The sequence below is a fragment of the Nerophis lumbriciformis genome, linkage group LG02, assembly GCF_033978685.3.
Source record: "Nerophis lumbriciformis linkage group LG02, RoL_Nlum_v2.1, whole genome shotgun sequence".
Classification (NCBI taxonomy): domain Eukaryota; kingdom Metazoa; phylum Chordata; class Actinopteri; order Syngnathiformes; family Syngnathidae; genus Nerophis; species Nerophis lumbriciformis.
In genome coordinates this window covers 59481867-59506000 of record NC_084549.2, presented here as the reverse complement: position 1 = coordinate 59506000, position 24134 = coordinate 59481867, and the positions used below count along the sequence as shown (strand labels likewise).

The 24134-nt window shown below is 39.4% G+C and overlaps 2 protein-coding genes across 3 annotated transcripts; one reads left to right on the top strand and one right to left on the bottom strand.

The window, feature by feature from the left end:
* Positions 1-1171: 1171 nt before the first annotated feature.
* fbxo5 (F-box protein 5) lies at positions 1172-8988 on the bottom strand. Its single transcript, XM_061971317.2, has 6 exons — positions 8820-8988; positions 7752-8304; positions 3340-3510; positions 3161-3251; positions 2871-3083; positions 1172-1834 (listed from the first exon to the last, which is right to left on the bottom strand). Exons 2-6 carry the CDS (start codon positions 8291-8293, stop codon positions 1574-1576), a joined length of 1278 nt encoding a protein of 425 aa, XP_061827301.1. The 5' UTR covers positions 8294-8304; positions 8820-8988; the 3' UTR covers positions 1172-1573.
* Positions 8989-10677: 1689 nt separating this feature from the next.
* On the top strand, positions 10678-22750 carry mtrf1l (mitochondrial translational release factor 1-like). 2 transcript variants are annotated; one of them, XM_061971204.2, is made up of 9 exons: positions 10678-11336; positions 11448-11678; positions 11755-11834; positions 16418-16522; positions 16640-16718; positions 16800-16963; positions 21268-21385; positions 21567-21703; positions 21800-22750. In XM_061971204.2, exons 1-9 carry the CDS (start codon positions 11300-11302, stop codon positions 22010-22012), a joined length of 1164 nt encoding a protein of 387 aa, XP_061827188.2. In that variant the 5' UTR covers positions 10678-11299; the 3' UTR covers positions 22013-22750. The 2 variants fall into 2 exon arrangements, with proteins under 2 accessions (XP_061827188.2, XP_061827111.2); XM_061971127.2 differs by having other exon boundaries at positions 10678-11678; positions 21800-22746.
* The last annotated feature ends 1384 nt before the right edge of the window (positions 22751-24134 follow it).

Here is a 24134-nt window from a genome sequence, read left to right as displayed (position 1 = left end):
TGGAATGGGATTTTTACAGAAAAGTTCCAAAGCTTATTGATGTATCAAATATATCAGATTGTAGGTGTGTTTTTTTTTTTTTACCCTTCACCTTCATAATTCACTGTTTGTTGCATTTTTGTTGCGTTTCACTTGATTGTAAAATATGTGGATGGAGAGGAGGTGTGACGTTCACATTCAGAGTTTTATCCTTCATAGTTAATATTGTAAATCCTAAATTCTTTATTTTCATGTACATTCTGGGTGTCTCATTCAGTAAAAAAAAACCCGTTAAATTCCATTCTGTTTTTTTAACGTTTTTAGCATTCAATCAGACATTATTGTGAGGTTTTGTATAACTGTTCCTAAAAATAAATATACCGGCCCCCACACATTTTTTTCTCTAAATTTGGCCCCCCCAAGTCAAAATAATTGCCCAGGCCTGATTTAAAGTTATGTAATGACAGTTTGACGGGTAATGGTGAGGAGCAGTTTTTGCCCGTCAGGCTCCGCACACTATGAATGAGTACGGATAGGTACTAACCCATACGGCACTTCAGGGTGTTATCATTAATTGTACCAATTTATGCCAGTTTATTCAAGTTTTGTGTTGAAAATTTCAAAAATTCAGATCAAAGTTTGGCTGCAGGCCACGACCACTTCCTATGACGTAGGCAAATTTTCTGTCGCAATTTATCATTCATCTGTCTAGTATCTTTCATTTTAACCGCAGCTCATTTGGTCAAAGTCCCTTAAAAAAAGAGTTTAATAAAGTACGACTTGTTTTTAGACTAAAACTGACCGACAGAAACCAAGATGACTGACTTTAATTTTTCTTTAATTTGAGATTTTTACGTGCGTTTTCTTATGATAGATCAATTTTTGTAAATCTGGTAGCAGGGGGTAATTCTTTCAAATTTCTGAGGGGATGCTAGTCATATTTAAAATTTCCCGTTCAGGACCTCAAAAATCTCACCTAATGCACCTGCAAAAAACGGTGAGTTTTCATGCATGTTAAGGGCCTCATAAATGTGACCTAAGTGGGAGGACAATAATAAACAAAGCAGCGTTTTGCTGCTCAGGCCCTGATAATAATAATAATAATAATAAACATCGCAGATTCAATAGGGGCCTTTGCAGCTTTTGATTGAACTTGACATAATTGAGCAATGAATCACAAATAAAATCTCTTTTGATACATCTTTTATGGAGGGAATGTCAATACATATAGAGTACAGTAAAAGTTTAAACAAACATTCTTTAAAAGGACAGGATTTATTTAAAAAACAATAGAAAAAACGGGGAAATATTTACAATCATTGCATTATTAAAACAATTTAAATATTTACATTTTAAAGTGTCAGCATTCCTTTGTGTTATTTTTGGTGTCCCAAGCAACAACAGTGTGTTTTAAACCCAGTCGCCGAGCGGATTGTCCTGTTTCAGAGCAAGTGCTTCAGTTCATTCAGTCGAGCAAACCACGGAGGTCTGAGTCTAACAGCATTGTCTCAAATCGAGCAGAAAAACGACTCCGCTGTTTAAAACACAGCCTGTTTGGCAACAGGACTTTTCAAAATAAAAGCCAAGTAAACCATCACAACCTCCTGACGTTCCTCTTGCTCTGAGCGCTGCCCGGTAGGACGGGGGTGCTCTTGGAGGCGTCGAAGCGGGACCGAGGAAACGCCGCCCTGCATGGGGTGGAGCCGTGAAAGGCCCCCTGGCAGTTTGTGCAGAAGTCGAACTGACAGGACGACCGCATGCACGTGGCCCGCTGGACCTCGGCAGAGTGCATGGCCGGCGAACCGCACTTGTTGCAGCGCCGCAGAGACTGGTACTGCTTCAGACTGCTGCCCGCCTGAAATAAAGGCACAGGAAGAGAAAACACACTCAGTAAATGACAAATATTTTTAGTCATAAGATACAAAAACCTATCACAAGGGACTTTTTAGCAAAACAATTTCTTTTTTTTCTTTTCCTATTACCATCCATCAATTTCTACGGTTTTTCCCTTATTTGTTGTCATAAAATGTCCAAAAAACTTAACATTATTTTGCCTAACACACTACCTCAATCTCTTTAAAAAGAAACTATGAAAACTGACTGACTTTTTATTCAAAAGGTTTTACAAACAAATATGCATTAAGACTTATTTTATAGAGTACGTCCGTTTTCATGGCCTTAAAAGTTTTTGGATTACGTGTCTCTATCTTCATGACACATTGTCCAAATACATTTGGACACCCACCAATTTTAGAAGTGAAGAAATTAGAGCCTTAAATAGGTAAATATTTCATAACATTTATTTGAATTCATTGTTATTTTTGAGCAAAGACAATTACAAAAATGTGTTAAAATCAAGTCCTATTTTACTCTCTGCCCAAATCTCTAGACAACTTCAGATCTGTCAACCATATTTTAAATTGTTTTGTTATGGCAAACACTCAAAACGTGCAATATTCTGCCAAAAAATATTTCGGGGATGAATATTTGATGGAGCCTTGAATAGGTAAATAATTCATAACAATATTGATTTTTTTCCTATTATTTTTTTAGCAATGGAAGTTTTAAAAAGGAGGAAAACAGGCTACATGGCAGATTTGTTATTAGAGTCAGCATTGCAACTTTTTGTTACATTTCACCGGTTTGAGCCCCCCCACTTTTTATTGTTGCTCTGTTTTGCATTTTACAATGTGAGCAGTCCAAAAAAAATATCCGCAGCGAGCCGCACTTTGGACAAGACAAGAATATAAAATCTTTTTTCTAACTGAATGAGCATTGCAGGCCTGGTGATAACATCCGAACTGTGGATTTTGTGAATTGCTCCAGCCCCCAAATACTTCCGGGGACAAATGTATCAACATTGTGGCATAACATAAAAAAATATTTCTAACCTTCATGAATTCCTCGAAGCGAGAACACTGTGAGGTAGACTTGCTGCCTTTCGGTTCAGGGGTTGTCCGTCTGTTGACGCCGCAGCTTGTTGACAAGGAAGATGACGAAGAATGTGGGGAGGCCACCTTCTGCATGCAGGACATCACCACCCTGGACACGCTCAGGTCCCTCGTCAGACCGCAGTTCTTTAGCTTTGAGGAGCTAATGGACTCCTAAGGACAAGAAGTTGTCAGTACCTCTGCAGTGAACACACCAGTGTCAGACACCATCACAGCGTCACTCTCCTCACCTGAAGTGTCTGCTCAGCTTGCGCACACCTTCTCAAAGCAGCGCTGTCTTCACAAATTATCTTCCTCCATGTCCTGCTCACCTTCCTGCAGCTGCGTTTACAAAAAAAACCCCAAACGTGAATAAAGCAATGGCGAAACGAAGGCATGCTGAGTGCAGCGGGTTTAAAATGTTATGTACCTGATGAGGTCCAGGTCCCCGAGCAGGGCCAGGATGTTGGCGAGGATGCTTCTCATGTTCTTGGACAGAAGAGATGAAAAAACGTCCACGTACTCCAGGCCCATCTGGCGCCCGATCACCTGATGCAAGAGGTGGTCCTCGGCCACCTTGGAGATGACGCTCCAGTCGTACCTGGGTCCCACAAAAACGGTCACAATTAATATCATGACTGAGACACCAACATTACATTTTTACAGAATTCCAGAAAACTGGGAAGTAGCTTTGGAGACACTCAAAATTGAACTAATTCCTTAAATATCTTATGTTTTTAAGAGCTAAAAAGTTTTGAAAGGGGCAATTTTATGATTTTTTAAAAAACTTCCTGGTGGTCTACATTGGGGATTCTTAACCTTTTTGACCTCAGGGCCCAACTTTTCCACTACAAAAAGGAGCCTGGCACCCACTCAAATATCAACACTGAATTAATAATCTTACTGTCGATTGTTATAATATTTACTCATTGTATCTAACTTACTTACAGTTCAACAGGGTAAACATTGTCAAATGGTATGAAAGCATGTGTTAATCACAAAGATGATCAAAACTTAGGTCAGGCTGATTACAAAATATGAATCAAATATACTGCAAAAGAAAGGACTCAAACTGATCAGAAATACATTTACACTGTGCTAAAATGAATATATTCTAATAAAATTGATAATAAATAACAATTGAAGTGCAAATGTACACAAAGCTTCACCATTTTAGTCAAATTTTTTTCACTTAAGAAATGTCTATCACTTTAGCCCAGACTTCTTCTGTTTGTTTGATATTGTCATTGCTGCCACAACTGGTGGTACCGCTCACAACTGAGTACCGCTGCGGCCCATAAGGACCACAGCTGAGAAACAGACAATTTTTCACAGCATGCATGTGGATGTACGAGCCAGTCTTCCCCACAACAAGATAGAGAAAAAGAAGCTTATTGAATATAGGGTCGGACTACAATCACTACAATTCGGGTAAAGCTTTACCATATGATGGCAATCATTGGGAAAAAAAAGTCCCCGATGGGGTAAATTCAAAATGGAATGTTTAGAGGAAGTATGACGGAAGGCAAGATTGTTTTAGAATGATCTTTGCAATGCCTCGACGATTTGATTTCAAATTTTCAAGACTTATGCACATCCCATTGTTCACTGCTCGCTGTACATATCTTACGAAGTCAGACCTACACGGTTTCAATGTCCATTTCTCAGATGATGCAATTGTTGATGACTGAAGTGCTGACATCAACCAAACCTAACCCTCCCCCACGGATTTTAAATAATATAAATAATTCAATGTATATACTCTGATGATTAACTTGTGTGATGACTGTATTATGCCGATAGCATATATATTTGTATTTTAAGGCCATATCGCGATACACGATATATATCTCGATATTTTGCCTTAGCCTTGAATGAACACTTGATGCATATAATCACAGCAGTATGATGATTCTATGTGTCTACATTAAAACATTCTTCTTCATACTGCATTAATACATGCTACTTTTAAACTTTCATGCAGAGAGGGAAATCACAACTTAAAAAAAAAAAAAAAAAAAAAAAATCGCTATTTTTTCATACTGTGTTGATCTGGAAATGTTTGCCTCGGCATTTTGATGGTGTGGACGTGTGGCACCGAACGGAGATGTTGACGTGCGGAGTACGTAAATATTGTTTTTGATATTGTTGTGCAGCACTTTGGAAACATTTTTGTTGTTTAAATGTGCAATATAAATAAAGTGGATTGGATTGGGGGCTTCACGGTGGGAGAGGGGTTAGTGCATCTGCCTCACAATACGAAGGTCCTGAGTAGTCTTGGGTTCAATCCCGGGCTCGGGATCTTTCTGTGTGGAGTTTGCATGTTCTCCCCGTGACTGCGTGGGTTCCCTCCGGGTACTCCGGCTTCCTCCCACTTCCAAAGACATGCACCTGGGGATAGGTTGATTGGTAACACTAAATTGGCCCTAGTGTGTGAATGTGAGTGTGAATGTTGTCTGTCTATCTGTGTTGGCCCTGCGATGAGGTGGCGACTTGTCCAGGGTGTACCCCGCCTTCCGCCCGATTGTAGCTGAGATAGGCTCCAGCGCCCCCCGCGACCCCAAAGGGAATAAGCGGTAGAAAATGGATGGATTGGAGTGAGCACTCTTCATTCACTAGCAGGGGACTTTTCAAATGATGCTACATATTAGCAGTAATGCTACTTTTTGTAACAACGCTTTTGCCGAATACCGTACTTGACAAATTACAGTTGTCTGTTCAACATATTCCCACTTGAAGCCAAACCACCGCCAGACGATGGACCACCTGCTGTTTTTTGGGGGGAGTTAATTCTTCCTTCATTTGTTACCAGATTCACACCTTCTTTCGCTCGTATTACCGCTAGCATCACAGCTAACGTTAGCCGGGCTGCTACCTCTCTGCTCCGAGAGGGCGTATACGTGACGTATGACGTGACAGTATGTGGCGTGTGTTAGAAGGTGCGCTTGCTGCCTGTGAGAAGGACAGACAAGACAGAGTATGAAGAGCTTGTAGTGTAATGTCCGCAGCTAAAAGCAACTGCGTGAGAATGTATACCGGTACTCGATATTATGATATAGTCATTCTCTATATCGCTCAGAGACAAACCCGCGATATATCGCCCAGCCCTAATTCGGGTGTTACCATTTAGTGGTCAATTGTACGGAATATGTACTGTACTGTGCAATCTACTAATAAAAGTTTCAATCAATCAAAACCAAATGCAAGAAAAGTTTTGCTTAATAGGGCCCCCTTAAGACGATCCAAAACGTGTTTGGACAAAGTGACAAAATTCAAAGCAAATTTGTCCAATTCTTTAGAAAAAAATTTGATTTAAAGGGGAACATTATCACCAGACCCATGTAAGCGTCAATATATACCTTGATGTTGCAGAAAAAAGACCACATATTTTTTTAACCGATTTCCGAACTCTAAATGGGTGAATTTTGGCGAATTAAACGCCTTTCTATTATTCGCTCTCGAAGCGATGACGTCACATTGGGAAGCAATCCGCCATTTTCTCACTTTCGTCGGTGTGTTGTCGGAGGGTGTAACAACACGAACAGGGACGGATTCAAGTTGCACCAGTGGCCCAAAGATGCGAAAGTGGCAAGAAATTGGACGAAATGTGTTCAAAATACGACGAAAAGGTCAGTCGTTTGTTCCGCACACTTTACCGACGAAAGCTATGCTACGACAGAGATGGCAAGAATGTGTGGATATCCTGCGACAGTCAAAGCAGATGCTGACAACTCCAAAACTGGACAGATCAGCTTTCAGGAAAAGAGAGCGGATGAGGGTATGTCTACAGAATATATTAATTGATGAAAACTTTATTCATTACTCGTGGTTTTACGTAAATTATTATACATAAACTGTGTTTACCAATAATTTAGCTTAAAAACATTTATTTTTTTCAATCATTCGAGTACATTCGGGTAGTCTTGTGTAATGCAGTATTTTGTGTCTCTTTAGGTATGGTTAACCTGAGTGCTGAAATCGTGGAAAAATATATGTTCTTAGCGCGCCTGAAATGGGCTGTCTGCACTCTCAAAGTGCATGTTGTTGCCAAATGTATTTCATATGCTGTAAACCTACTTCATAGTTGTTAGTTTCCTTTAATGCCAAACAAACACATACCAATCGTTGGTTAGAAGGCGATCGCCGAATTAGTCCTCGCTTTCTCCCGTGTCGCTGGCTGTCGTGTCGTTTGTCGGTTTCGCTTGCATACGGTTCAAACCGATATGGCTCAATAGCTTCAGTTTCTTCTTCAATTTCGTTTTCGCTACCTGCCTCCACACTACAACCATCCGTTTCAATACATGCGTAATCTGTTGAATCGCTTAAGCCGCTGAAATCCGAGTCTGAATCCGAGCTAATGTCGCTATACCTAGCTGTTCTATCCGCCATGTTTGTTTGTATTGGCATTACTGTGTGACGTCACAGGAAAATGGACGGGTGTATATAACGATGGTTAAAATCAGGCACTTTGAAGCTTTTTTAGGGATATCGATGGGTAAAATTTTGAAAAAAACTTCGAAAAATAAAATACGCCACTGGGAACTGATTTTTAATGGTTTTAACCCTTCTGAAATTGTGATAATGTTCCCCTTTAAATATCATTAAACACAGAATTTAAGTGAAAGCGTTGAAAAAGTTGGTTGAGTGCAATGCAGACGAAGCAATAACTGTATTGTTTCGGTGCGTCTGTGTCCCCACTTTGCAAGTGACCGCAAAGATTTAAGCGGCATTCTGTCGCATCTAGGCTACCCAGGCGCTCTGAAATTTCACACTTTTCTGGAATGCAGCTTCTCAACACCAAGAACAAACAGCCCCCCCCCCCAAGTGCAGTAGGCACATTACCTCTTTGTCTTGTTATAACTCTTGGCGAGCTCTTCGCACACGGCCTGCTGGAACTTTATGATGGGCAGGTTGGGGCTGCCGCGGTGCTCTGACGGGGTGGACCACAAGGCGCGAGTCAGTGCTCGGCGCCCGCTGCGTTCCACCGGGGTGGAAGCGGTCACCACCGTCACGCGGCGGTTGGAATTGGTGCCCTCTTGGCACGGAGGTGACTTTTTCGGCGATGGGAGCGAAGGAGGTTGCAGTGGGGTTTTGGGCGGCCTTGTCTGGCCGTGGTCGTTTTCTTCCTCAATTTGACTGTTGTGCAACGACAGGTAGCCGCTGTCCTCCAAGGTCCTTGCATGCTCTCTCAGGGTTTGGTTTTCTTTGCCGTAGACCGCTCCGACAGTGCCGTCGTGCACTCTCTCACCAGGGGGACACTGGGGTTTAAGGGCCAGGGGTTCTTTGGAAGGGGACTCTTTAACATGAAGGTCCAAGGACTTCTCTGGAGAACCTTTGTCCATGTTCTTCCTGACCATGGCTATGTCATATTGTGGGCACTTCATGCTGCCGTTATCTATAAAATGCATCACACATACACAGTGGTTATTTACATTATTCCTTGTAAAAGGAGCCAAAACAGGGATAGTCGTTGAAAATATAGGTTAGCATAGCATATCTGTTAGCATTCAAGCTAACTTTCTGCCTACCTCAGCAAGCATTATTTAGTGTAGAATTAAATAAAGTAAGACAATTGTACTGTAACTATTCTCGCTTTGTCTTGGATGTAGTCACGGAAGGTTTTTGTCTTATTTATGTTAAGGAATTTTGATAATTTTGACGCTAGGGAAATTTGGCGCCGAGCAGACGATGCTCGATGCCTACAAAAACTGGATCTTTCTTCACACATTTGCGTTAAAGGAAACAACAACACTCCAACGTCTTATTGTATTATGTCGTTCAAGCAAAATAAGTCATTTATATTAGTATATAAAGCTCAATGGAGGTTACATAATGTCCGGAAAGGGTTCCTATGTTGGGACAGAGGTCGGCATAACAACGCCATTGAAATGATAAAATAAAGTCACTCACCTTAATGCTTTTTTAAAAATGTTCCGTCCTTTGTTTTTTTCGTTGTGCTTCTGCTATCTCTCCGGCCTTGTGGGGTTAAAAAAAAAAGTGTCTAGTAGTGGACAGAAACTCTTCCCTCTTCCTTTTTGAATTCGGCGCAAAAGCATCCAATGTGAGGCGGGCGTGTCACCATTTAAATCTCCGGCCAATCAGCGGTCGCCTCGAAGAGCGCCAGCGGAAGTGGCCGGAAGTCAGCGGGAAAGCGCATGCGCAGTTGAAGGCGGGTGATTCCACCATTTAAACGTTCAACCAATCGCGAGCTCGTAGTGTATAATGTACACGCGGGCTCTCGTTCTCTCTCGCTCTCTCTCTCTCTCTCTCTCTCTCTCTCTCTCTCTCTCTATTCGAGCGAGACTGGCTGACGCATGCGCAGTGTATCACGAGGAGCGCCGTAGTGCTGCCTGTTTTAAACTTTCTTCAGCTCACATCTGCTACACAAAAGTATCTGGAGCTGCCGAATGGAAAATTACGCATTGACATGTGGATTAAACATACGGTGGAGCATAATATTATAAAAAGGCACAACAACAAACAATGTCAGCTAGTTCTCTTTGTTTCTAATGTCAATTTTCTATTTTCTGCTGGATCTACTCTCTATTTTATGCTGCTGCTGTCACATATACTGTAATATTTACATGGTAATTGTTATTTATTGTATATATGTTATAGACATAATATAATATATCTGTATATATAATATACTGTACACATATTAGGTATATATTCGTATATATGTTATATTTTATATCGCTATAGTTAGTCTATTTATACCTGCATTGTCCTTTCCATCCTTACACTTTCCATCATTGTAACTGAGCTACTGTGTTGAACAATTTCCCTTGTGGATCATTAAAGTTTGTCTAAGTCTAAGTCTAACAAACATGTGTGTATATATGTATGCATACATGTGTATTTATTTATATATGTTTATTTAATATAGCACACCATCTCTATTTAAATTATGAATTAATAATATGCTGTACAATTAGGATTAGTGTAATTCTCTGTATATCTATGCAGAAGAATACAGAGATGTGTTTGTTGTTTTCTTCTTTTTTTGGTACTACCATTATTTAATCAATTATTATTTTTCTCTAATTATTTCTTAGTTCATTTTTAAATATACGACATTCACTGTTATTGTTCATTTGAAACAATATAGGGCAATGTTAAAGGACAACATATCGTTTATTTTTGTGAAATCATTGCAATAAAGTAATAAATAAATAAATATATTATAATAATATATAATTATTTTTGCAAATGTTTCACTTTACCTGACTTTTTGACGCCAGATGTTTTTTCGCCCTTTAGGCATATTTAAAACAATATAATATTATAATTGAAATGCAAAGCAGAGGTTGTAATATGTTTTTCCCCCTATCAATTTGTGTCCTAAACAAATGCAGAGCAAGAAAGACCAGTTTCTTGCAGACCTTAAAAGGAAGAAAAGTCTGAAACGTTAGTGTCCTCCCCTCGGTATTTAAATGCGATGCAAATTAAGTGATCCAAACCGGTCAATCGAAAGACGATTTGGTAATTTCACGCCCTTGCGTGAAATGCCACAGTCAGTCTGTCACAGTTTAGTACTGTATAGTTTAGCAAAAATGAGAGTGTATTTTTGAAAAGAAAAAAAAATTAAAATTAGAATTATTGTATTATTTATGACCTGCTCAGTCAGCACGCATAAGCCGTCAATAATAATTTCAAAATCATTTTCAGTTTTGTTGGGGGGGAAACAAACACGAATTGGGGTACGCCCACTTTGCTTTCAAACGGACACGCTAAGACCGGCTTGCAACTGCGCATGCGCGTGTTATCCAAGATGTCTGCGTCCGGTTGCAAGGTGGTGTATTTTTAATTTTCTAACAATACTTGTTCCTTTTTAAAACGTGTGGGACAGAAAACAATGCTTTAAAGGTCATAATAATTATTTCCAGTCATAGTGACATGTTATTCCAACCATTGTTCGGTGATTTTTTATAAATAGTTTACCTTGTTCATTATTTTTTTCCCCTCGTTGTTTCTTTCGCTAAATTAGGGCAATGTGAATGTATATCCGCATTAAAGTATACATTAAAGTATAATACTCAGGCCTTTTTCTATGAAATGTTTTAGAATGGGGGCGGCATAGCTCGGTTGGTAGAGTGGCCGTGCCACTTGAGGGTTCCAGGTTCGATTCCCGCTTCCGCCATCCTAGTCACTGCCGTTGTGTCCTTGGGCAAGACACTTTACCCACCTGCTCCCAGTGTCACCCACACTGGTTTAAATGTAACTTAGATATTGGGTTTCACTATGTAAATAGTTTTGAGTCAGTAGAGAAAAGCACTATATAAATATAATTAACTTCAATGGAGTTATACCTCTCATGTCAGAAACAGACAATGCACATAATCCTTCAGGTGGAGAGAAAATAGAGGATCCTCCAAACCATCAACGAGATGTTTTCTAGAAGAGTTATTAAGCTCCTACCTAAAGGTAAAGAGTGTGCCTCTATCTTACTTTCATGCCGTTACAAAACTTATAAGAACACCACAAGAACATTTCACACCGGGAGCCCGCTGATGGTGGCCAAGTTACTATCCCCAGATGAACTCTTCGCCAAGAGGTCCCTGCAGGACTACCTGAAAAGGATGCACTCGGAGTATTTGGATTGTTTAAAAGTGGTCAACAGCAACGCGCTGACGGACAAACAGTGCGGTGTGGACGAGCTGAGGGAGAAGAGGACCAAAGTGTCGCTGTTGGTTCCCCTCGTCCAGGCCATCAGGGAGCTGGACGACAAACGGAGAGAGATGACCGAGACCGAGGCGCTTCTGAAGGGTGAGGCAGACTTTCTGCCAGAAAGGTTGGATTCCAGGCCGGTGTGTAAATAATAGTGTGTGGGGTCTTCCTGCAGATGACGACCATGCTCTGCGAGAACTGGCTGAGCAGGAAAGGGAAGCGTGTTTGCAGGACATGCAGGACCTGAGGCAAAAGGTAAATCCAAAACCAGTGAAGTTGGCACGTTGTGTAAATATAAACCAACTACAATGATTTGCAAGTCCTTTTCAACTTATATTCAATTGAATACACTGCAACGACTATATACAAACCCCGTTTCCATATGAGTTGGGAAATTGTGTTAGATGTAAATATAAATGGAATACAATGATTTGCAAATCCTTTTCAACCCATATTCAATTGAATGCACTACAAAGACAACATATTTGATGTTCAAACTCATAAACTTGATTTTTTTTTGCAAATAATAATTAACTTAGAATTTCATGGCTGTAACACGTGCCAAAGTAGTTGTGAAAGGGCATGTTCACCACTGTGTTACATGGCCTTTCCTTTTAACAACACTCAGTAAACGTTTGGGAACTGAGGAGACACATTTTTTAAGCTACTCAGGTGGAATTCTTTCCCATTCTTGCTTGATGTACAGCTTAAGTTGTTCAACAGTCCGGGGGTCTCCGTTGTGGTATTTTAGGCTTCATAATGCGCCACACATTTTCAATGGGGGACAGGTCTGGACTACAGGCAGGCCAGTCTAGTACCCGCACTCTTTTACTATGAAGCCACGTTGATGTAACGCGTGGCTTGGCATTTTCTTGCTGAAATAAGCAGGGGCGTCCATGGTAACGTTGCTTGGATGGCAACATATGTTGCTCCAAAACCTGTATGTACCTTTCAGCATTAATGGGGCCTTCACAGATGTATAAGTTACCCATGTCTTGGGCACTAATACACCCCCATACCATCACAGATGCTGGCTTTTCAACTTTGCGCCTATAACAATCCGGATGGTTCTTTTCCTCTTTGGTCCGGAGGACACGATGTCCACAGTTTCCAAAAACAATTTGAAATTTGGACTTGTCAGACCACAGAACACTTTTCCACTTTGTATCAGTCCATCTTAGATGAGCTCAGGCCCAGCGAAGCCGACGGCGTTTCTGGGTGTTGTTGATAAACGGTTTTCGCCTTGCATAGAATAGTTTTAACTTGCACTTACAGATGTAGCGACCAACTGTAGTTACTGACAGTAGGTTTCTGAAGTGTTCCTGAGCCCATGTGGTGATATCCTTTACACACTGATGTCGCTTGTTGATGCAGTACAGCCTGAGGGATCGAAGGTCACAGGCTTAGCTGCTTACGTGCAGTGATTTCTCCAGATTCTCTGAACCCTTTGATGATATGGGGAAATCCCTAAATTCCTTGCAATAGCTGGTTGAGAAAGGTTTTTCTTAAACTGTTCAACAATTTGCTCACGCATTTGTTGACAAAGTGGTGACCCTCGCCCCATCCTTGTTTGTGAATGACTGAGCATTTCATGGAATCTACTTTTATACCCAATCATGGCACCCACCTGTTCCCAATTTGCTTGTTCACCTGTGGGATGTTCCAAATAAGTGTTTGATGAGCATTCCTCAACTTTATCAGTATTTATTGCCACCTTTCTCAACTTCTTTGTCACATGTTGCTGGCATCAAATTCTAAAGTTAATGATTATTTGCAAAAAAAAAATGTTTTATCAGTTTGAACATCAAATATGTTGTCTTTGTAGCATATTCAACTGAATACGGGTTGAAAATGATTTGCCAATTATTGTATTCCGTTTATATTTACATCTAACACAATTTCCCAACTCATATGGAAACGGGGTTTGTATTTAATGTTCGAACTGAGAAACTTAATTTTTTTTGCAAATAATCATTAACTTAGAAATTAATGGCAGCAACACAGGGGCATTTTTACCACTGTGTTACATGGCCTTTCCTTTTAACAACACTCAGTAAATTTTTGGGAACTGAAAAGACCGATTTTTGAAGCTTTTAAGGTGGAATTCTTTCTGCTTAAGTTGTTCAACAGTCTGGGGTCTCCGTTTTACTCTTCATAATGCGCCACACATTTTCAATGGGAGACAGGTCTGGACTACAGGCAGGCCAGTCTAGTACCCGCACTCTTTTTACTACGAAGCCACGCCGTTGTAACACGTTTCGAATGTGGCTTGGCATTGTCTTGCTGAAATAAGCAGGGGCGTCCATGAAAAAGGCGTTGCTTGGATCAACATATGTTGCTCCAAAACCTGTATGTACCTTTCAGCATTAATGGTGCCTTCACAGATGTGTAAGTTACCCATGCCTTGGGCACTAATACACACCCATATCACAGGGGCTGGCTTTTGAATTTTGCGCCTATAACAATCCGGATGATTCTTTTCCTCTTTGGTCCGAAAAACACGACGTCCACAGTTTCCAAAAAACAATTAGAAATGTGGACTCGTCAGGCCACAGAACACTTTTCCACTTTGTATTAGTCCATCTTAGATGAGCTCGGGCCCAACGAAGCCGGCGGCGTTTCTGAGTGTTGATAAATGGCTTTCGCTTTGCATAGTAGAGTTTTAACTTGCACTTACAGATGTAGGGACTGTAGTTACTGACAGTGGTTTTCTGAAGTGTTCCTGAGCCCATGTGGTGATATCCTTTACACACTGATGTCGTTTTTGATGTCGTTTTTTGATGCAGTACCGCCTGAGAGATCAAAGGTCTGTAATATCATCGCTTACCACCTGTTCCCAATTAGCCTGTTCACCTGTGGGATGTTCCAAATAAATGTTTAATGAGGATTCCTCAACTTTCTCAGTCTTTTTTGCAACTTGTACCAGCTTTTTTGAAACATGTTGCAGGCATCAAATTCCAAATGAGCTAATATTTGCAAAAAATAACAAAGTTTTCCAATTCATTGTATTCTGTTTTTATTTAAGTTCCAACTTCACTGGTTTTGGGTTTTGTACTGTAGGAGTAGTTTTAGGGGATGTAGAGGTGTTTATACACAGCTAGATATACTTTATTAATGCAGTGAGGGAGATTAAGGTGGTAGATTCAAATGCTGTAGTGTTAAACTTCTATAACAGAGGTGTCCAAAGAGCGATCTGGCGGCCAATTATTCCTGAAGCTAATTTTTTAACGGCCCATTTTAAAAATACTATTCCACAAAAAAAGTGGTATTAAAGAGCAAACAGGTGTATTGTAACATAAAATGTTGCAATATTGACACCAACAACTCAAAACTGCAATGCAGGCAGTTTTTTTTACTTTAAAACTGTCATTGCTTAAAAAAAACTAAACAACAGCTTATAATCGACGGGTTGATCTGAAATTGATCTAAAAATTTAAGCGTTAAACGTAAAAAGAAAATATTTTTGATGTATGACTTATTTTTAACACTTTTGGATTCCTGACACCTTTTTGTCTGATTTTTTTTTTAACAATCATTGTTCAAAAAGTATAAATGAATGAAAAGCAATGTATTATTTGCTTATTTACGGCTCCAATTACTTCACAATAAATATTCAATTTTAAAATAATTTTGGGGGAAAATATTACCTATTTTGAGTTTTTGTCATTATTCCTTTGGGGAAAAAGGGCAAAAGACATTAGAAAATAACTAACTTCATGGCAACAGATGGATCTGAAGTTGATCTATATATATTTAAACATTGAAAGTAAAAAAAAAAATTAATATATGAGGGACAAGCGATAGAAAATCGATGGATGGATGGATAGATTTTTAACACTTTAATGACTGAGAACCCTTTGGGTCCCCGGGACCTTTAACATTCACCAAAATTGAGGGGAGCCCTAAGGGTTACATTAGATATCGTGTTGGTTTTGAAAATGAAAGAAAAAAAATCACCCCCACATGCTTTAATTTTTCCGTGTGGCCTTCAGTGGAAAACGTTTGGACACCTCTGGACTGTAATCTTAGTCTGATCTGGATTGTGCCAGAACTAATCTAAATCTAATTTGAAGTAAAATTACAATTTTGCTGGATAAACTGATAACTCTATATATTTTAACAATCCATTTTTTGACATTAGGTTGGTATTCAAGGCAATAGGTTTGGAAGTAATGTTCATTGAAGATACAGCTTCACCACTTAAGTCATAATTTTTGCGCTTAAGAAACTTCTCCATGACTTAAGCTCTCGGCTTCTTCTGTTTGTTTGATATTATCATTACTTAAATGAGTGGTGAAAAGGTGTATACCAATGCAGCCCATATGGACCACAGCTGAAAAACAAATATTTTTCAGCGGCCCTCTAGGGGGCGCTCACGGCTCAACAATGGGCCTTGGCTTTTGGTAAAGCAGCAGTGATCTACTGTACACTGCAATGAGGTGGCGACTTGTCCAGGGTGTACCCCGCCTTCCGCCCGAAGGCAGCTGAGATAGGCTCCAGCACCCCCCGCGACCCCAAAAGGGACAAGCGGTAAAAAATGGATCGATGGATCTACTGTACATGTTTACAAGACAGGTCATTGTCAAATTTAATCATCCATCCATTTTCTACCGATTGTCCCTTTCGGGGCCGCAGGGGGTTCTGGAGCCTATCTCAGCTGCATTTGGGCGGAAGGCGGGGTACACCCTGGACAAGTCACCAAATCAAGTTAATTTTTAATGCTTATTTAGCACTCTAACAAGTAAAAGGAGGCAAAGTGTTGTCAAAATCTAGATTTTCTCCCGGATCCAAGGGAACATAACGTTAAAATGTTTCATTGTGTTGAATCCCAAATCCAGATTTTAGATCTTCTAATACCGGAGGAGGAGGCCGATTTGAGCGACTTGGTGCTGGAGGTCACTGCAGGTGTGGGCGGACAGGAGGCAATGCTGTTCACTGCTGAGGTGGGTCTGAAAGTGAGGATTTGAAACAGTTTTTAAAAAGTGTAGCTGTGTTGTGAGAGCTGGGGATTGACAGGCATTGAGTCGGAAATGAAAACAATGTTTTTCCTTCATTTGAAGATTCTTAACATGTACGAGGGCTTCGCTCACCACAACGGCTGGTCCTTCGACGTCCTGGAGCACATGATCAGTGACATCGGTCAGTAAATGGAGACAAGCAATGCTTCGTGTGAGAGTGGAGGAAAGAAATGAGTTGACCTTGTTGTTCACCCGTGCTTAGGAGGACTACGCCATGCCTCGGTGAGCATCAGCGGCCCTCGGAGCTACAAGAGGATGAAGTTCGAAGGCGGGGTTCACCGCGTCCAGCGGGTCCCGAGGACGGAAAGACAGGGCCGGACGCACACCAGCACCATGACTGTGGCCGTGCTGCCCCAACCCACTGAGGTACCCTTTTTGCTTTTTATGACTACGTAGAAAAGAATAGACTACAACCGGGGTGTCCAAACTTTTTCCAATGAGAGCTGAATTCAGAAAAACAGAAGGGGGCTGCTTTGATACATTTTGTACATTAGAGGTGCTAAAAACATCTGCGTTAGCTTTGTGTTATAGATGACACAGGAAATTAGTGCAATATAACTTAGGCCAGGGGTCGGCAACCCGCGGCTCCGGAGCCGCATGCGGCTCTTTGATCACTCTGATGCGGCTCAGTTGCATACTTGCCGATTTTCCCGGGGGACTTCCGGATTTCAGTGCCTCTCGCAGAAAACTCCGGGATTAATATTCTCCGATTTTCACCCCAACAATAATAATAAGGGCGTACCATGATGGTACAGCATTTAGCGCCCTCTACAATTTGTACAAATAGCGTGCCAGCCCAGCCTCTTGTTGTATGCATCTTCTGCTTGCACACGTAAGTGACAGCAAGGCATACTTGGTCAACAGCCACACAGGTTACACTGACGGTGGTCATATAAAACAACTTTAACACTCTTACTAATAATGCGCCACACTTTGAACCAAAACCAAACAAGAATGACAAACTCATTTCGGGAGAACATCTGCACCTTAACACAACATAAACACAACACAACAGAACAAATATCCAGAATCCCATGCAGCCCCGACTCCTCCGGTTTGGGTTCACAGTGTGGCGCATTATTAGTAAGAGTGTTAAAGTTTTTTATACCGCCACCGTCAATGTAACCTGTGTGGTTGTTGACCAAGTATGCCTTGCTGTCACTTACGTGAGCAAGCAGAACCCCCATACAACGTGAGGCTGGGCCAGCACGCTGGTTGTAGTGGGCGCTAAATGTTGTACCATCACGGCACGTTCGGGAGAATAGTTGCCCTGAAATTCGTAGTCTGTCGGAAAAATCGGGAAGGTTGACAAGTATGACGCTGTCAAGCGCCATTCATATAAAACTTGCGGGCCGCACTAACATTCAATTTTCATATTAAGGTGTGGGCCGCGTGTCTGAGACCCTTGGTTTACACATAGCACAAAGCAAAAAAAAAACTTTGTATGCTGTGTTATTTCATTTTAAATTTCAAAAGATTTTTGTGGCTCCCATTGTTTTCTTTAATTTGTGAAACTGGTCAAAATGGCTCTTTGAGTGGTAAAGGTTGCCGACCCCTGACTTAGGCTGTCGAAAATAACGAGTTAACTCATGTGATTAATCACCCCAAAAATATTGTATTAATCATTAGGAGTGTCAGAAAATAATTTAGATACTTAATCGATTAAAAAAATCAAAAATGGATTGAAAAACAAAAAAATATTATTTTTGGTATTAATATTTATTTTTTTAATCTATCCTGTCCAGCCAATCATGCAAATCATATTGTAGATATAGATGGCCATATCTGCTGTACAGATTTACTTTAGAAAAGAGAAGTGTTTGATACTTCTCTTGCCTTATTTGTATTTGGCTTTATTAAATGTTCGGGTACAAACAAAACCAGTTTTCATTTAAGTAGGGATGATGTTCGAAACCGGTTCTCCCGATTGTTCGATAAGAAAAGAACCGAGTCCATGGTATCGAATCCCTTTTTGAGAACCGGTTCCCGTTATCGAAGCCACTATACCGTATTTTCGCGACCATAGGGCGCACCGTATCAAAAGGCGCCGTGTCAGTTACGGGTGTTATTTCTGTATTTAACGCATAAATAAGGCGCAGCGTATTTTTGGGCACTGTCATATAACATCTATGGCTTTTGGAACTCAGTGCACACACAACAACCTATCTGGATTCGATAAGAAATCGGTTTGATCAGAGGATTTGATAATGGGCTCGAACTCGATAATTTCTTAACGAACATCATCCCTACATTTAAGCAGAGGTGGGACCAAGTCATTGTTTTGCAAGTCACAAGTAAGTCTCAAGTCTTTGCCCTCAAGTCCGAGTCAAGTCCCGAGTCAAGACAGGCAAGCCCCGAGTCAAGTCCAAAGTCAAGACTGGAAAGTCTCAAGTCAAGTCCTAAGTCCTGCATTTTGAGTTTCGAGTCCTTTCAAGTCCTTTTAACCACAGACTAATATATTAACACAGATTGTGTATGCTTTTCAAACGCTGTATTTATTTATTAAAACAAGGCATTTTAAATTGCAGGAAAGAAAATTGTGCTGACATTGCACTTTATAATAGCACTATTAACCAGTCATTTTAAACATTAACTCATTCCTTTACAGAACAACCACATTGAAAAATAAAGTGCAAATGTACTTATTTGTACAAAAGTGTTAACATTGAAAAAACATGACATATACGTGAACATAACAAAAAAGTTGTACTTTTTATATGTCAGGGCCCTATGCTGCATTGCATTTGCAAAAGACCAAATTAGCCAAGAGTCTGTCAGTCATTTGTGCACGATGGGGGCGTAGTATGATGCCACCATGGCTGAAAACTCGCTCCACTGGAGCACTGGAGGCAGGCACTGCCAAGACTCTCATGGCCACTCGGAACAGTGAAGGAAGAGTCTTCATGTTCAATGCCCAGAACAAAAGGGGGGAGAGAGTTGTTTTGGGTTGGTGCACTACTTGTAAGTGTATCTTGTGTTTTTTATGTTGATTTAATTAAAAAAAGAAAAGAAAAAAAAATTATTTCTTGTGCGGCCCGATACCAATCGATCCACGGACCAGTACCGGGCCGCAGCCCGGTGGTTGGGGACCACTGAGGTAAACAACCAACAGTATGTCAGAAACCTAGCTAAAACGGTACACATATTCATAATATAGTATACATTTTAACTGACCTTTATTTTACTATTTTTGTCTTTTTTTAGGTGGCTAAAATACGCGGTGCTGCTGACCGCCGTCTAACGTTACGTGTGATATATTGACTAACGTAACCCTGCTTGAAAAAAATCACTGAACAAAAAGTATGAATAGGTAGTGAACTGCAACAGATTCCCGTGTTTGCAATAACGTTATAACGTTAGCAGTGAGTTTACAGCCTCACTGATTTAACTACACAGCAAATAAAAGTCACGTTACTTAGCCAATAAACGTTATCTTACATTCAAAACTTACCGTTCTTTGTGCAACTTCAAATGCCGGACGAAGTTGGAAGTTGTTGCCTCTCCATCAGTAATTTTCGAACCGCATGTGTTGCATACTGCAAACCGTTTTGTGTTGACCACCTTGTAATTTTTATACCCAAACAAAATTATTTTAGGTATCATTTTTTGTTCACTGGCGTGTGGTTTGGACATGTCTTCTTCGTTGGTTGTCCTGCAACTTGATTGGATGAATGCTGTGTGATTGAAACAAAGTAGATCTAATTTGATTGGCTGTTGTACTGACAGCACACCAGCTGACACACGCAACGCTGATAGACAAGTACACAATGAAAAATACGGAGCGCTCCCGAATAACTTTTTCATCTTTGGGTTTTGGGGAAAGTAGCAAGTCATGTCAAGTCATGTCAATTCAAAAGGCTCAAGTCCAAGTGAAGTCACAAGTCATTGATGTTAAAGTCTAAGTCGAGTTGCAAGTCTTTTTACATTTTGTCAAGTCGAGTCTAAAGTCATCAAATTCATGACTCGAGTCTGACTCGAGTCCAAGTCATGTGACTCGAGTCCACACCTCTGCATTTAAGTAACATAGAAATATATTAGAGCTGTGTATCCATTTTTATGGAGGAATGTAGTTAATCATAGAACTGGCGAGAATCGTTTTGAATCAAGAATCGATTCTGAATCGAATCGTTACCCCCAAGAATCAAATCGGATTGAATTGTGTGGTGCCTAAAGATTCACAGCCCTATTAATCATAGATATATGTAGATTAATCATGCAATGTTCCTGTACCTTTGAATATTTCTAATAATAAAATTGCATTTGTATCCAAATCCTGGGGTCTTTTTTTCTATTTGTTTATTGATTTTTTGTCGTATACAGTCCAGAAATACAATTTAACACATATCAAATGTTTGTGTGTAATGTTCTAAATTCTCAATGAAAACGATTTGGGCTTGCTTGCTTACCCGACTTGCTAGTGTCATTTATTGAACCGGCGTCAACTTGCAGTGCACATGTATCGATTGTGTGACTGCCGTCTACTGGTCGCACTTATCATTACACCATGTACCAAGTAAAATTGCTTTGAGGTCGGTAAGCACAACCAGAATTAATACGTACATTAGGCGCAATCGGGTTATATATAGATTTTTGAGAAAAAATGCATCAACTTGTTTTTTTCGTGTAAATATGACAGCTTATTCATGTAAATTGTGTTGTGCTCTCTTTAGATCTCTTTCACTATAAACCCGAAGGACCTCAGGATCGAAACTAAGCGGGCAAGTGGTGCAGGAGGTCAACACGTCAACACCACAGACAGCGCCGTCCGAATAGTTCATCTCCCTACTGGTACATTACGCATTACTGTTAAGGTTTCATATACTGTACGTGCTTTAATATTCTTCACTTTTCTTTATGCTGTTTGTAATTAAACAGGTTGATATTCAACAGGTTCCTTTTTTTATGAGATTGATCCTGAAATTCAGGGCTGCTTTTACTGTGTAATTATCTAGTTTCCATGTGTTCCAAGGTGTGGTGGCTGAGTGCCAGCAGGGGCGGTCCCAGCTGAAGAACAAGGAGAAGGCCATGAAGGCTCTGAGAGCCAAACTCTTCAGCATGAAGCTGGAGGAGGCGACCAGCAAACGCTACAATCAGCGTAAAGTGCAGGTAGGAAGCATAGGTAGTCCAGATGTTTGCAGTGAGAGCCTGAATATAATTAAAAACATGAATGTTAATGACAACGTATTGTCACTGCTTCTGGAGATTGGCACCAAGGGCAGATCAGAGAAGATCCGCACCTACAACTTTCCTCAAGATCGTGTAACGGACCATCGCATCGGCATGACGCAGCACGACGTCAAGAGTTTCCTGCTGGGAGAGGATCTGCTGGACGAGATGAACTCCTCTCTGCAGGAGTTCTCCAACCAGGAGGGGTTAATGGAACTGCTGGGAGAAAAGAACATGGACGGATCATGAGTGTAGACCAAATACTTATAACTAATAATGACATGCTTCTACATCACAGTTAGAAGTCCCATATTATGATATCATTCACCAATTTTAATGCCACATAATAACTCTAACTACACTGCAATCATCAAATCATTAAGAAATATATACTTGAAATATTTCCCTGAGTGTTTCACTTTTTTGGAGAAAAAAAATAGCGACATTCATTTACTTTTCAACGACGGTCTACTGCAGGTGCGTCCAAACCTTCTTCAGAGTGGCCCACGTCCATACTGTACAAATTAAAGGATGCAAGGGCCACATTGGCATATACTATCTTTTATGTACAAAACTTACCAAACTATCTGAACAAAAAAATCCACAACTTACCTTTGTGTTATAGATAGCCAAGCAAATTGGTATCTAATCTAACCCTCTTTTAGATATTTTTTCTTTCAATTATTCTTTACTATTATTATTCCAACAACTGAAACCTTTCTGAGGGCTTTGCCAATTGCAGAAATTTACCATATCTTGCAAAAAATGTGTGCACATGTTCGTCACGACATGAAAATCCTATACAGAAAGGTGCACAGGTCTTTGCTATTTAGTTTTTCATGTGGCATTTTGGGGGGAATTTGGCCAGCCACATTTGTTATTGTAATGTTATAATCTGAAACACTTTTATTTAATTTTAAGAATGTGTCAAAGGTTAATTAAAAAAAGAGCTGTTCCTCCAAAATAGTAAGAATATATGTTAGTAGCATAAAATTTTTTTTTGTTTGCCTAAAATATTTGTCCCGTGTTTTATTGGTCATCAAATTAAAGGCAAGATCATTCAGTGATCCTAAAAATAAGTAATAATTTTAATTTATTGTGGAATTATTAAATTATATTTAATATAAAATATTTTATAATGAATCAATTTTAATTACATAACGTGTGTGCATCTTTAACACAGCTGGTCTAATGCATCAAGATGCACTTTGTACATTGTTAATTTGTTCAAAATTGTTAGAAAATATGTTTGTTGCAGAACAATTTTTTTGTTTGCCTTAATATTTGTCCTGTGTTTTTTGGTCATCAAATTAAAGGAAAAAATTCATTCGGTGATCTTAAAAAATAAGAAATAATTGTAATTTATTATTTAATTTTTTTTTTTTAAATTTCATAATATATATACAGTGTTTTATAATAACACATTTTAATTACATAACTAGACATATGGTTAAATAACATTTAATTGAGTAAACTATGTTTATTAAATAAAATATAACATTAATATAATTTAATGTGCAAAATGTATTATGTAAATTATTAATTAAATTGTCACTGGCCAAAAGGGACAAGCGGTAGAAAATGGATGGATGATGGATGGTCAATAAAAAATTAAAAAAAGAGCTGCATGCGGAAAATAGCCCACGCGCTGCCCTTTGAACACACTGGTTCTAATGTATTGAGATGCACCTGTATATTGTTAAATTCCTCAAAATTAGTTAGGAAATATATTTGTTGCGTAACATTTTTTTTTTTTTTTTTTGCCTAAAATATTTCGCCTATGTTTTATTGATCATTAAATTAAAGGCAAAATCATTCAGTGATCTTAAAAGAAAAGTAATGATTGTAATTTATTATGGAATTATTCAATTAATTTACTAATAAATATAAATAATTTTATAATAATGAATCAGTTGTAACTAAATAAATAGATAAATAACGTTTAATAATGTTGTGAATGGGATAGGCTCCAGCACCCCCCGCGACCCCAAAAGGGACAAGCGGTAGAAAATGGATGTATGGATAATAATTCAATAATTATTTTTAAATAATTAATGAAATCTTCACTGGTTATAAAAAAAAAAAAAAAAAGCTGCATGCCGCTGCACTTTGAACACACCTGGTCTAATAAATTGAGATGCACCTCGCATATTGTAAAATTGCTCAAAATTGTAAGAAAGTATGTTTTGTGTACAACAATTATGTTTGCCTAAAATATTTGCTCTGTGTTTAATCGGTCATCAAATTAAAGGCAAATTCATTCAGTGAGCCTGAAAAAAGTAATAATTTTAATTTATTATGGAGTTATTCAATTATATTTACTAATAAATATACAGTGTTTTATAATTATGAATACATTTTAATTACATAA

Excerpts from the sequence above, each read along its gene's own strand:
- fbxo5 (XM_061971317.2), bottom strand. The coding sequence starts at position 8,293 with ATGAAGTGCCCACAATATGACATAGCCATGGTCAGGAAGAACATGGAC. Across the intron at positions 3,511-7,751 it reads AGTTATAACAAGACAAAGAG|GTACGACTGGAGCGTCATCT; the intron begins GTAATGTGCCTA and ends TGTGGGACCCAG. Across the intron at positions 1,835-2,870 it reads GCTTCGAGGAATTCATGAAG|GCGGGCAGCAGTCTGAAGCA; the intron begins GTTAGAAATATT and ends CCTTTATTTCAG.
- mtrf1l (XM_061971127.2), top strand. The coding sequence starts at position 11,300 with ATGTTTTCTAGAAGAGTTATTAAGCTCCTACCTAAAGGTAAAGAGTGT. Across the intron at positions 11,835-16,417 it reads TGCAGGACCTGAGGCAAAAG|ATTTTAGATCTTCTAATACC; the intron begins GTAAATCCAAAA and ends TCCCAAATCCAG. Across the intron at positions 16,523-16,639 it reads CAATGCTGTTCACTGCTGAG|ATTCTTAACATGTACGAGGG; the intron begins GTGGGTCTGAAA and ends CTTCATTTGAAG.